General features: G+C 34.2%; 1 protein-coding gene and 1 pseudogene across 2 annotated transcripts; one reads left to right on the forward strand and one right to left on the reverse strand.

Annotated features, from left to right (window-relative positions):
• Window positions 1-1,243: 1,243 nt before the first annotated feature.
• Window positions 1,244-5,180, reverse strand: LOC124942230 (ankyrin repeat-containing protein ITN1-like). Of its 2 annotated transcripts, none has more exons than XM_047482692.1 (5): window positions 5,073-5,180; window positions 4,119-4,627; window positions 3,876-4,035; window positions 3,325-3,734; window positions 1,244-2,145 (listed from the first exon to the last, which is right to left on the reverse strand). In XM_047482692.1, the coding sequence occupies exons 1-5, from the start codon at window positions 5,092-5,094 to the stop codon at window positions 1,312-1,314; spliced, it is 1,935 nt and encodes a 644-aa protein (XP_047338648.1). In that variant the 5' UTR covers window positions 5,095-5,180; the 3' UTR covers window positions 1,244-1,311. The 2 variants fall into 2 exon arrangements, with proteins under 2 accessions (XP_047338648.1, XP_047338647.1); XM_047482691.1 differs by having other exon boundaries at window positions 4,119-4,630; window positions 5,073-5,157.
• On the forward strand, window positions 5,093-7,692 carry LOC124943106 (annotated as a pseudogene).
• Window positions 7,693-11,581: the final 3,889 nt, after the last annotated feature.

Below are 11,581 nucleotides of genomic sequence, written 5' to 3' on the forward strand. Positions count from 1 at the left end.
ACAACTCAATGTTTTGCAACTCTTGAATATTATTTGAATGGGCTGGACAGTACCGTGCATTTGTTCATCTAGCCAACGAACATATTCTTCGAAAAGCAACCCAATCACCCATGCTCTTTTTGTTGGAACAGTATTCATAATCTAGGCTATTAATGTTGATATTCTTAAAACAACGTGACTTTGCATACTTACCAATGATCCATAGAGGATTTTTTCCGAGTCATCCTCATTGCAGTAAATACCATCTTTCATTGTCATGTTTATTACCTTTCTAGTTATTTTGTTGCAAGTGAATTGTCAGTTTGTAACCTGTAAAACAAATCAGTTTTATCCATATTGAAAACATCTTTAATAGGAACTCTGATGATCGCTTTAGAGTGTTTGATATTATTCTTTGACTAACTTTCAAATTGAAAGTTTTATCAACTCACTGCACCAAATCTTGTTGAGTGCATCCTTGGTGATCTCTCTTATACTCGCATAACATTTTTCGTTGTTGATCGATCGTTGTTGAGTTTTGAACACCTTTTAGTTTAGGAGTCATAGTTGATGTGATTTTAAAAAAGTCAATAAATATTTTATGAATATTTTATAGTGATCAATTTTTAACCATATTTAATATACTACGTTGATATCATAAACTGATTTTTTAACTTTATTCAAAAAATAATGATTTTGACAAATTCAATTAATTTGTCAATGTACATTCATATAATGTGCCTTGAAACTAATTAGACTTGAAAATTTTAAAATCATACGTAAAACCTCTTTAAATTAATAAATTATTAACTTATTGATATAATAATATCTCGCTAAATTAATAAAATATTCTTATCACAAACATTATTAATTTATAAAGGTTTTACTGTCACTTGTATTTTAGGAAATAAACATTTTATCTTTCATATTTAAAAAATACCCAAAACAATATTTGTGTTTACCTCTGGCTAAGTTTCTGGTGATCGATACTAACGTGGCAACATGGAATCTGATTTATTGATTCCTGAAGAGAATTCATAGATGCAAAATTCTACGCCATGAAAAGAAAATAATATTGTAGAGATGAAGGTCAAACACAAAAATGAACGTTGTCAATAGCGCTAGTCGCTAAGCGATGCAAAACTCACCTCCTACGGTAACCAGAAAAACTTTATATTGTCAATAACGTTGAGTGATCTAAGCATAAATTCTTCACTAATTATGAAAAAGAAAGATTAGATAATGTCATCTACATCTGACTATATGAATCAATTAATCTTAATATTGTTTCCTTTTCAAATGAGAGACCAATTTCCATACTTACAAAATCAATCAAATAGCATAAATTGGATTTACATGATCAGAATCCGACAAATCCGAGTGCCTCCACGAATTCATTCCACCATTCTTCGACAACTTTTCCCTCTTCCTAATCTTTCGATACCTTTTCGATTTACAAACATAATAAGTCATCGAACCAAGCACACTAACCATGATAAAACTTCCAACACAAGTAACCACAATAGCAGCCCACCTATGATGACGCCCCACAACAATATAAGACGACGACATAAACGCAACCGTCGTACAAACCGACGCCAACCACATCAACTTATTAATCACTTCAACCACCCTTCTCTCCGACTTTATCTCACCCCGAACAATCGTAATCTGCACGAGAACAACCGCCAGCGACGTGAAAAGCGCGATCGCGTTCGCGATGAAGAATATCTTGAAAACAGGGACGGCTACCATGACTGCCGACCCGTCGGCGTAATCTCCACCGGGTACGGTGAAGATGGCCGCGAATGCTACGGTGGCGAATAAGGAGGCGACGACGGTTACTGAGTTTGTGGCGTTGTTGATTCCGGCTCTGTGGAGTTTTCTTAACTCTTTGGCGATTCCGCTCATGTTTTTGTTGGTTTTTCTTGCTTGTTCTAGTTGAGTGTGGACTTCGTTCTTGATTTCTGTTACGGTTTTTCTTAGTTCGTCTTTTGGTTGGTTTAGTTCGTTTGCTTTTACTGCGCCGTATCGGTATAGACATTCTTTTATTTCGGCTGTTTCTTCTGAAAATGGAAGTCCTTCTGCTATGTCGATTGCTGTTTTGTTGTCTCTTGTTACTGCGTTCACGTTTGTGTCGCGAAGAACTAGCAGCAGGTTTACTATCTGAAACCAAAAACCATTAAGATTGTTAACAAAGATTGCCTCCCCACCCATTCAAACCACTCTCAATTAGTTTCTAAATATGTTTTCAAATGATCCAGATCCTAAACTTCTTAATAATAATCAAACCTGAGATATTTGATATTCCTAGAATCAAGTTAGTTATTATCTAATTGCATCTTACAAAGGGCCGGTAATTTCTAACCCAACACGAAAACACAATCAAACACGAAAAAATCGGATTAGGTTAGGATTATGTAATTGTCCGTTGAACTTACAAAGATATACCGACCTCCAAGTGGATTTTGAAAGAAAAGTAGTATTTTTTTGGGTTCGAATCGAATTAGGTCGATTAGTTTAACCTGATTAATAAATATATCAAAAATTGGTAACATGAAATGTCCCAAACCGTTTATAATCTTTTTTTCTTTTTTTTTTCTTTTTTAGAGTTTTGTGTATGTTATTTTTCCTGCTCGCTCACTCATTTTCTTTTCTTTTGTAGAGTTTTTTTCCAAGTTAAACTCATTTTGTTTTCTTTTGTATAGTTTTTTTCCAAATAATTTAACTTTATTATTCTTTTGTGTTGATTTCGTTAATCTGAAATAAGAAAATATTTAATAATATCTAGTTAGGTTCGAAACATGTTATGTTCAGTTTAATATCGTTCAACCAGCTAACTTATAACCAGAACTCAGACTTAGTTATCATTCCTAAATTCTCACATACAAAATATCATTTTTTTGTCTCATTCATGGTTGTGTGAACATTTGCATATTTTTATGTAAAATTATCGTTCAATAGTGTGATTTGTGGGGAGATCATTTACAAATAATCATGTATATTATCAATATAAAGTAAATTTTATAATCGGTTAAACTGGGTTAGGTTTGAGTTGAATCAGGTCAATTGTGTCGGGTTCGGGTCAAATTACAAATAAACAGACAAGGTTAAATTTTTTAACTCGAATTACTCAACATGTTAGGTTCAATTTAACATCGCTCAACCCGCTAACATCACAACCCGGACCCAAACTTAGTAATCATTCCTATATTCTCATATACAAAATATCATTTTTTTTTGTCTCATTCTATTCTATAGGCAATTTCTACTAAGGCCTAAGAGCTTATTTGATATTGAATTATTTGAAAACAAATAGTAAGTGTGTAAAAGGAAGGTACATACCTCTACACGTTTCTTCCTGGTAGCAACATGTAATGCAGTGTTACCAAATTTGTCAGGAAGCATGACTGTGGTTGCATCTGCTTGAAGAAGCAACTTCACAACTTCATTACTAACACCTTTTACAGCCATATGTAATGCAGTTTGTCCTTTCTTATCTGTTTTCTTTGCAATTTGTGGATCCTTATCAAGCAATGCTTTAACAACTTCAGAATGTCCCTGTCTAGCAGACAAATGCAATGCACCTTTCCCATTTGTTTTTGGTATTTCTAACAAACTCGGATCCTTTGACAACAACTCATTAACCACGCCAACGTGTCCTCTCGTGGCTGCTGATACGAGAGGAGTAGCGTTTGACTGTCCAACAGTTTTTATCAGCTCCGGGTCATGGTTTAGCAATGTTCTTACAATAGCTGCAACATCAATATATTATTTTTTACTTAGGCCATGAGGAATTCAAGATCAAAACCATTTGACAGTTGCACTATTGGGTTATCTCGCATCCTAATTCCTTTACAACAATTGCTAGTTTGAAAGCTACATAGAATAGTTACCTTGATGTCCTTTACTTGCAGCAATGTGGAATGGATCAAAACCTGCCCTGTTCTTCCACGAGATGCCCTCTTTAGTCGTGTAGGGTAACAATTCCACCACCACTCCAATGAACCCTTTCTCGCAAGCTGTGAACAATGCGGTCTCTCCTAGCTCATTTACCTTATTTGTAAAGAATTCACAAAAGGGATTAATTTTACATGACATTAACATATAGTAAGCAAACTTGTTTTACTTCAACTCACCTCGTTAACAATCGCTTCCCTTATCTCAGCAACTTCAGCATCAAAATCAGCTGCGCTTGATGTTCTCATCATCTGTTCATCGATCTCTCCTAGTAACTGCTTAACTGCCTCCGCATCTCCTCTCTGAGCTGCCAAGTGAAGCTCGGTATCGTTGTGTTTACCAGTCACCTGCTTAACATACTTCTTCCTAGCGGAATTCGGCTGGTCAATCCTCTTCCCTGAATTAGACAGAATAAAAGACTTGCCAGAACCTGATTGATCCATTCTCTTCCCCGAATTCGAAAGATACAACGATTTACTAGAATTCGACTGATCTATTCGCTTTCCTGAATTCGAAAGGACCAACATCTTGCCAGAGTTTGATGAATTAAGCGCTTTGTTCGAATTCGATATGATCAAAGCAGGCGACATTATTGCTATCCTAGCCAAAGGTGTTGTTGGAGTATTGAATATTATAGGGCTCGCGTTTGAAGCAGAGGCAATCCCCTTTTCTAGATCCTTTCCTTCGCCTTCTTCAAATCAAAATACGAATTCTCATTAAATCAATCGAGTCTAGTCTATCTAATAGCGATTATGTTCGAAATCAGATGTTATAATTCATAATATCAACATATACATGCACATACATACAGAAATCCAATATTCGACCTAATTTGTTAAAGTGGAGTTCAATCTACAAAACGAAGACGAACAAGAAACTCATAATATCAACAAATACAGGCACATACGTACATTCATACATACATACATACAACAATTCAATATTTGACCTAATTTGTTAAAGTGGAGTTCAATATACGAAAACGACGACGAACGAGAATCGGAAAATACCTATAGGCACCAAATCGATCGTCTAATCAAATAAAATGAAATCAAATCATGGAGAGCAGATTATCCGATGAATGAGATTCAAATCTTTTGTAGATTACAGATTGAATGTATACATAGACGTACCTTCGCTGTTGTCGGAAGCCATGGCAATGCCGGAGAAAGTAGTGTGAAATTTGGCGGGAAGGAACGGCGACGACGGGGTCGCGGAGGTATTATTCCGTCCCCGTGATGAATAATGCTTCCCTTAACGAACATTTGAATTTTACTATTCTGCATTCAATTAGAATTAAAAAAATTATTTAAAATATATATATCAAAATATAAATAGTTAATAATTTAAATATATATATCAAATTTATAATGTATATATAATAATAAATTTAAATATAAATTAATTAAAAAAAAAAAACTGAATTTATACAGTAGAGTAGATATGCTCTATCATGTCACGACATTATCATTCAGTACATGTTTTCTTCGTGAAGGCTGTTGCAAGAAAGAACCTCATTAGATTGTGTTTGATGTGTCGGTAATTAACGATAGAATTAAGATCTTGTTTCAGTGTTTTCTCGTATAAAACAAAATGTTCGTGGCTATCGGTGTTCAATTCCGGTTAAGACCGGTTTTGTCTTTTATTCTAAAATCGGTTAATCGGTCGTTAATTGTATCGATTTTATCGGTCCTGGTTCTAACGGTTTTGGTCGGTTCCGGTCGATTAACCGGGTTTAACCAATAATTCAATTTTTTAAATTAAGTAATAAATTTTGAAATGATTTTATTTTAAATTATTGTTCGTAATTTCTTATTATACTATTCTCCATATTTTATTGTCTATATTATAATATATGATATTATTATTATAATACATTTTATTGATATATTTAAAAATATGTTATGATATATTATTTTATTATAATAATATAATATATTTTATAGTTATTTTGATTTTGTTAATTTATAATTATACGCTTATTATATAGCTTATTATATAGTTATAAAAATAATTTTACATATTTTAATAAAATTATTTCAGTTTGTTTTTAATTTATTTTTTATATAAATTATAGCGTTTTTTAAAAATAATTCAATAAAAATTATAATTTAAAATTTAAAAATAAAAAAGATTTATAGATTATTAAATATTATTTATAAAATAACTAATCCAAATTATAAAATATTAAAATAAATAATTAAATTATTACCGGTTTACCGGTTAAACCGTTAGAAAAATAGGTAAACCAAAACCAAACCGTTTAACCGGTAAAAAATCGGTTAACCGAAACCTCTAGAACCGATTAACCAATAAATCGTTAAAATAAAACCGGTTAACTATTTGTTGGATTGGGTTACCGATTTTCCGGTTTTTTTTCGCGGTCCTAGTCGTGGCCAAAAATATAAAATTGAGTGGCAATGGTATTAGGTTAAAGGAATGTGAGCATGTGATCATATGTAATTTGGAATTAGGAAGGGGAGGAGGTGCTGATGTTGATGGAATTCAGATTAAACCAAAATCCAAACATGTTTGGATTGATATCGATGCAGCTTGTATGATTATGAAGATGGTCTTACTGATATTAGTCACGAGAGCACTAATATTACTTTCTCGAGGTAAATATATGTTTTCTTATCTAACTTTTTGACGAAAAACTCAATAAAAACGATTTAATGGCAATACTATAAAACATTTATCAACAGCGACGTTACGGTATGGGTCAAAATTTCATCTCTTATTTAAAATTTATTTTTGGTCCAATAGCGATAATGCAACTGTCGCTAATTTATGTCGCTGCCATCAAATATTTATCGATAGCAACACTAGCGATAGTCCAAAATTCCCTTTTTTATTAATATTTTCTTTAATTTTGATCAAATAGCGATCCCAGCAATTCCTTCTTTTCAATGTGACCCCGAATAATACAATTGCCGCTCTATCACTATTTCCATTCAAACTAAACCAAATAAATTTAAAGCGCATCAAAAAGCTTAAAACAAATAAATGATTTAATCATCGAGGTCATGATTGATAGATAACACTAAAATTTTGATCAAGATTGAGAAAAAGCTTGATACTGCATGTTTTGACCTATTTTGATACCAAATGATGATGAATTTTAACTTTGGTTTATTTGTTTCATTTTAGAGACTTTTGATTAACTTGTGATCTATTCTTGATCTTAGTATAAAAATGGAATAATGAAATTGTTTCCCTATCAATATTTATTAATATTATTTTGACAAATTTTCAATAAAATCATGATTATGATAAAATATATCAATTTTTAAACCAACACCAACAAGCAGGTGTCATTTCTCGAACCACCATGATAAGACAATTCTTATCGGAGCAAACCCGAGTCATGTGGGCGATATATGCATTCGTGTAACAATTCATCATTGTTTTTTCGATGGCACATGCCAACGACATCCTCGAGTTAGGTTTGCCAAAGTACATCTATACAACAATTACACTAGAAATTGGAGAATTTATGTCGTTTGTGCCAGTGTCGAATCACACGAATAAATTCAAAATTTTATCCAAAAAAACTTGTTTTTATTTTGAAATTTTGATTTATTTAGATATATTCCCAATGCAACATATATGAAGCTGGAAAAAAGAAGACGACTTTTAGATATTTAACAGAAAAGACTAATTGATAGAGAAGAAGGTAGAAGTGGATGTAAAGGGGATTTGTTTATGGGTGATACAGAACCAGGTTTTAAGAACATATGTGAACCAGAATAGAATGTATTTTTTATTTTAATCCTAAACATGATCAAAACAATTCTACATGGACCATTTACAACAATATCATACCGGGTGGCAATAAGTTCCTCGTCCGAATGATACAACCAATTAAATATTCGGCTCACAGCGTATAAACGTGACCAATATTGCTCATCGGAATAAAAGCTTAATTAGTATGGCGTATTTGAACACGTTTTGTTTTTCAATATTACGAAAAAAACGTTGTTATATTTGTCATAATGCTTTGTCAAAGTCATTTTAAATATCCAAATAACATGGACTTTAGATCCTTATGTTTAATTTTATAAGATGGGGGCATTTGCATGGTCTCATTGATAGGATGAATTATTTTAGACATCTATTAATATAAAATAAAGATTAATATTTATTTGATTAAATTGATTTATTTTTTATTGTTTAGGATGAATGAAATTTGTGCCATATTTCTTTTATGGCTCAAATAAACTCAAAGAAAGATAAATTTTTAGGTTGAAACTTCTCCCAATCGACTAATCCTAAGGATACAACGTGGAATTGCTCAAATAACTCAGAACAAAGTCGAGTAAATTAGTCTTTCACTTTTGTATATCGATATTTTTTTTTGTGACCGGGTTTATTCTCTAAAGTATATTAACACAACCTTTTATTTAAATCATGCCATGATCATATATTTGGTTTTTTAAACAAAGGCTCATTTGATTGGTGCTAGCTAGATTCATGTAATTGTAATCAACACTTTATTAAATTAATTATAAACTTTGTTTAAGAAGAAAATGAGAATTTGATGTAACAAATTCAAAATTGAACATAGATTTTGTGTGTGTGTGTGTGAGTTTTTATTTTATTTTTTCAAAAGATTTTGTGGTCTTGAAGAAGACTTGATGCATGTGTTAGATTAATTTGTTGGTCTGACTCATCAAAACGGGAAATTTGATGAAATGGCCCCCATAACAGGGGAAATTCCAAAAAGGGCCCCCGCCTACTAAAGTTGGCAAAAAAGGCCCTTTTGCCCCGCGAAATGTCGGAAATACCCCTTCGGCGCCATTTCTTACGCTCAAAGACGCGAATTATCAATCACGCGATTTAATCTAAATCGCGTGAGTTCATCACCGCGATTTAGATGAAACGCGTGATTCGTAATTCGCGTTTTTAAATGTACGCGATTTACCATGCACGCGATTTAATCTAAATCGCGGTGATGAACTCACGCGATTCAGATTAAATCGCGTCCATGGTAAATCGCGTCTTTAGTCGTATATATTACTTTTCGGCCCTAATTTAAAACAAAACCTCCCCGATTCTCCCTCCCACTCCGACTTCCAAAACCACGTCTTCTCAACTGCCGACTTCCTTCAACATCGATCAAGATCATCGTTCCTCAACATCGTTCCTCGTCCAACATCTTCGACTTTCCACCGTCTATTCGACATCATCGTCTTTCCACCGTCTTTTTGACATATTCCGGTGAGTTTAGGGTTTAGGGTTTAGGGTTAGGTTTTGATGTGTATTATTCCGTTTATATTGATTTATATTGATGTATTTAGGGTTTAGGGTTTGGTTCTGGTTTCGTTTATGTGTGTAAATGCTTTTAGGGTATATGACGAGTATTGTATCAGTGTTCTTATTCTGCATGCATGCATTTCACGCTTATTCATTCATTTCTCGTTTATGAAATGACATTTCCGTTTTTGTTATGTGCTTGTGAAGAAATGGTATTTAGGGTTAGGGTTTAACTTTTGCTGCTTTACTGCACCTTAATAGAATGTCAATGAGACAGGTTTCGTGTTTGTTATGTGCTTGTGAAGAAATGGTATTTAGGGTTAGGGTTTAACTTTTGCTGCTTTACTGCACCTTATTAGAATGCCAATGAGACAGGTTTCGATGTTATATTAAGAAATTTAGTCAACACGTGCTCCTAATTTGCCGTGCTGAATCAAAAGCCATAAATGATTCACACTGTATGTTCACTTTCTTGGACCATATTGCACTTGCTATAGGAAGCAAATATATCTTTCACTTTTACCTTGATTGAATGCATTTCTAAAAGTTGATCAAGTGTTAATATGTTTAATTGGAGGCTGCATCTAGATGAGTGTTCTTATATTGAATACATTGATTGTAAAATCCTTTTTGATGAGTGGATGACTCGGGAATATATATGTGCATCTATACACTAGATGCTATGATTGAACTGGACCAAACTATTTTCTGTCATGATTTATTCTGTTCCATTTTTGTTGTTGGTCTTACTATTTAATTAAATACTTATTTTGTTTTGCTAATTATCATGGTGATCCCATCTTCTTCCTTGTTTTGTAGATGGAGTCCACTACACTACCCGAGTTTGCTGGGAGGGTATCCTGGAAAACCAATATGGGAAATATTGCTGCCAAGTTTGCCAAGATGAATCTAACTGAAAGGGTAGAGCAAACCCAATTCAGATTCTTATTCAAAGGGCACCCGTTACTGCGTTTCTCAGGAATGATTATACACCACATGCTCCTCAGGAAGTCCAGCTCAAATTCTATGGAGATGAAGTTCCTTGTGAATGGAGAAGAGCTGTGCTTCGGGATGAGGGAGTTTGCATTGGTTACAGGTCTCAATTTTGGGAGATTCCCTACTGAGCAAACAATTTTCAACCAGGTTGAAGAATCTCCAAGTTTGGTTCTTAAATATTTTAAACGTACTCCACTTATTAGAATAGGAGACCTTCATTCAAAATTCCTGTCCTGCTCTGATAGGGAAGATGCATGGAAATTGGGGCTGGTATACCTTGTTTCCCATTATCTCTTTGCCCTTGACCCGAGGAGGATAATAAATATGAAACTCTTCAGCATGGTCGATGACATCGACACCTTCCTCAATTTTCCATGGGGAAAGGTGGCCTTTAGAGCAACCATGAAGGGTTTGTCCAGAGACCTTGATCGCTACAGGAAGCTGTATCTGCAGAAGAAGGATGCCGCCTCGGGGAAGAAGAACAAAGACAAAGACAAAGATGTCGATGTTTCTTATACCGTATATGGGTTCGCACTAGCCTTACAAGTGTGGACTTATGAGGTGATCCAAACTTTTGTCCCCAATCTTGCAATTAAAACGACGCTTCAAACTGAAGAGCCTGTCTGCCCAAGAATAATACAGTACAAATCAAAGAGGAAGAGCACTGCCTCTGATCTTCAAACTGCCCTGCAAGGCACGATTGTTAAGCAAATGGAATTGTCTGAAGAAGAGAAGATCTTATATGCTGGGGATGACTTCGAAGATATGGGAGGTAATGTTTATGATGTCTTTTTTGATCTTGACTGCAGAAAGAGGAAATTTGGAGATATTGACGATGGAGTTCCTCATAAAAAAACTGTCATGAGGAAGAAAAGACAAATTACTCCAGCCAAAGCCAAACCTTCCACAAAGAGAAGAACCCGCAACCCTACCCCCAGCACCAGCACCAGCAGCTCTTATTCTGTCGAGAGCGCCACGAGTAGAAAAGACGAAGAAGAAGAAGAAGACGAAGACGAAGAATCCTCTCCCCCAACTCCAACAGCAACAACTCCCCACGATAGATGTAGATTGGATCAACTTTCGAAGGAGCTAAATGAATTCAAAACTGTAATGAGAAACGAACTGACTCTCTTCAAAACTGAAATGAGAAATGAAATAAGTCTCATCAAAACCGAAATGAGAGATGACATAATTCTCATTAAACGTATGTTAAAGCAACTACAGCAAGGGGAGAATGATGTGGTGAACACTGAGGACAATGATGTGGTGATTTTGGAGAAAGACAATGCTGTGCTTGTGGAGGAGAATGAAGTTGAGGTATGTATTTCTTGTATTTCATTGAATTTGGATAATTAGTGCATTTGTTGCATTTCGACTAATTGAAGGCTTT

This window comes from Impatiens glandulifera, chromosome 6 (assembly GCF_907164915.1).
Source record: "Impatiens glandulifera chromosome 6, dImpGla2.1, whole genome shotgun sequence".
In the NCBI taxonomy this organism is placed as follows: domain Eukaryota; kingdom Viridiplantae; phylum Streptophyta; class Magnoliopsida; order Ericales; family Balsaminaceae; genus Impatiens; species Impatiens glandulifera.

Coding starts and splice junctions, on each gene's coding strand:
- LOC124942230 (XM_047482691.1), bottom strand. CDS start 5,094: ATGGCTTCCGACAACAGCGAAG. Junction 4,631..5,072: donor GGCTTCCGACAACAGCGAAG/GTACGTCTATGT, acceptor TTTGATTTGAAG/AAGGCGAAGGAAAGGATCTA. Junction 3,735..3,875: donor TGCAAGTAAAGGACATCAAG/GTAACTATTCTA, acceptor TTGATGTTGCAG/CTATTGTAAGAACATTGCTA.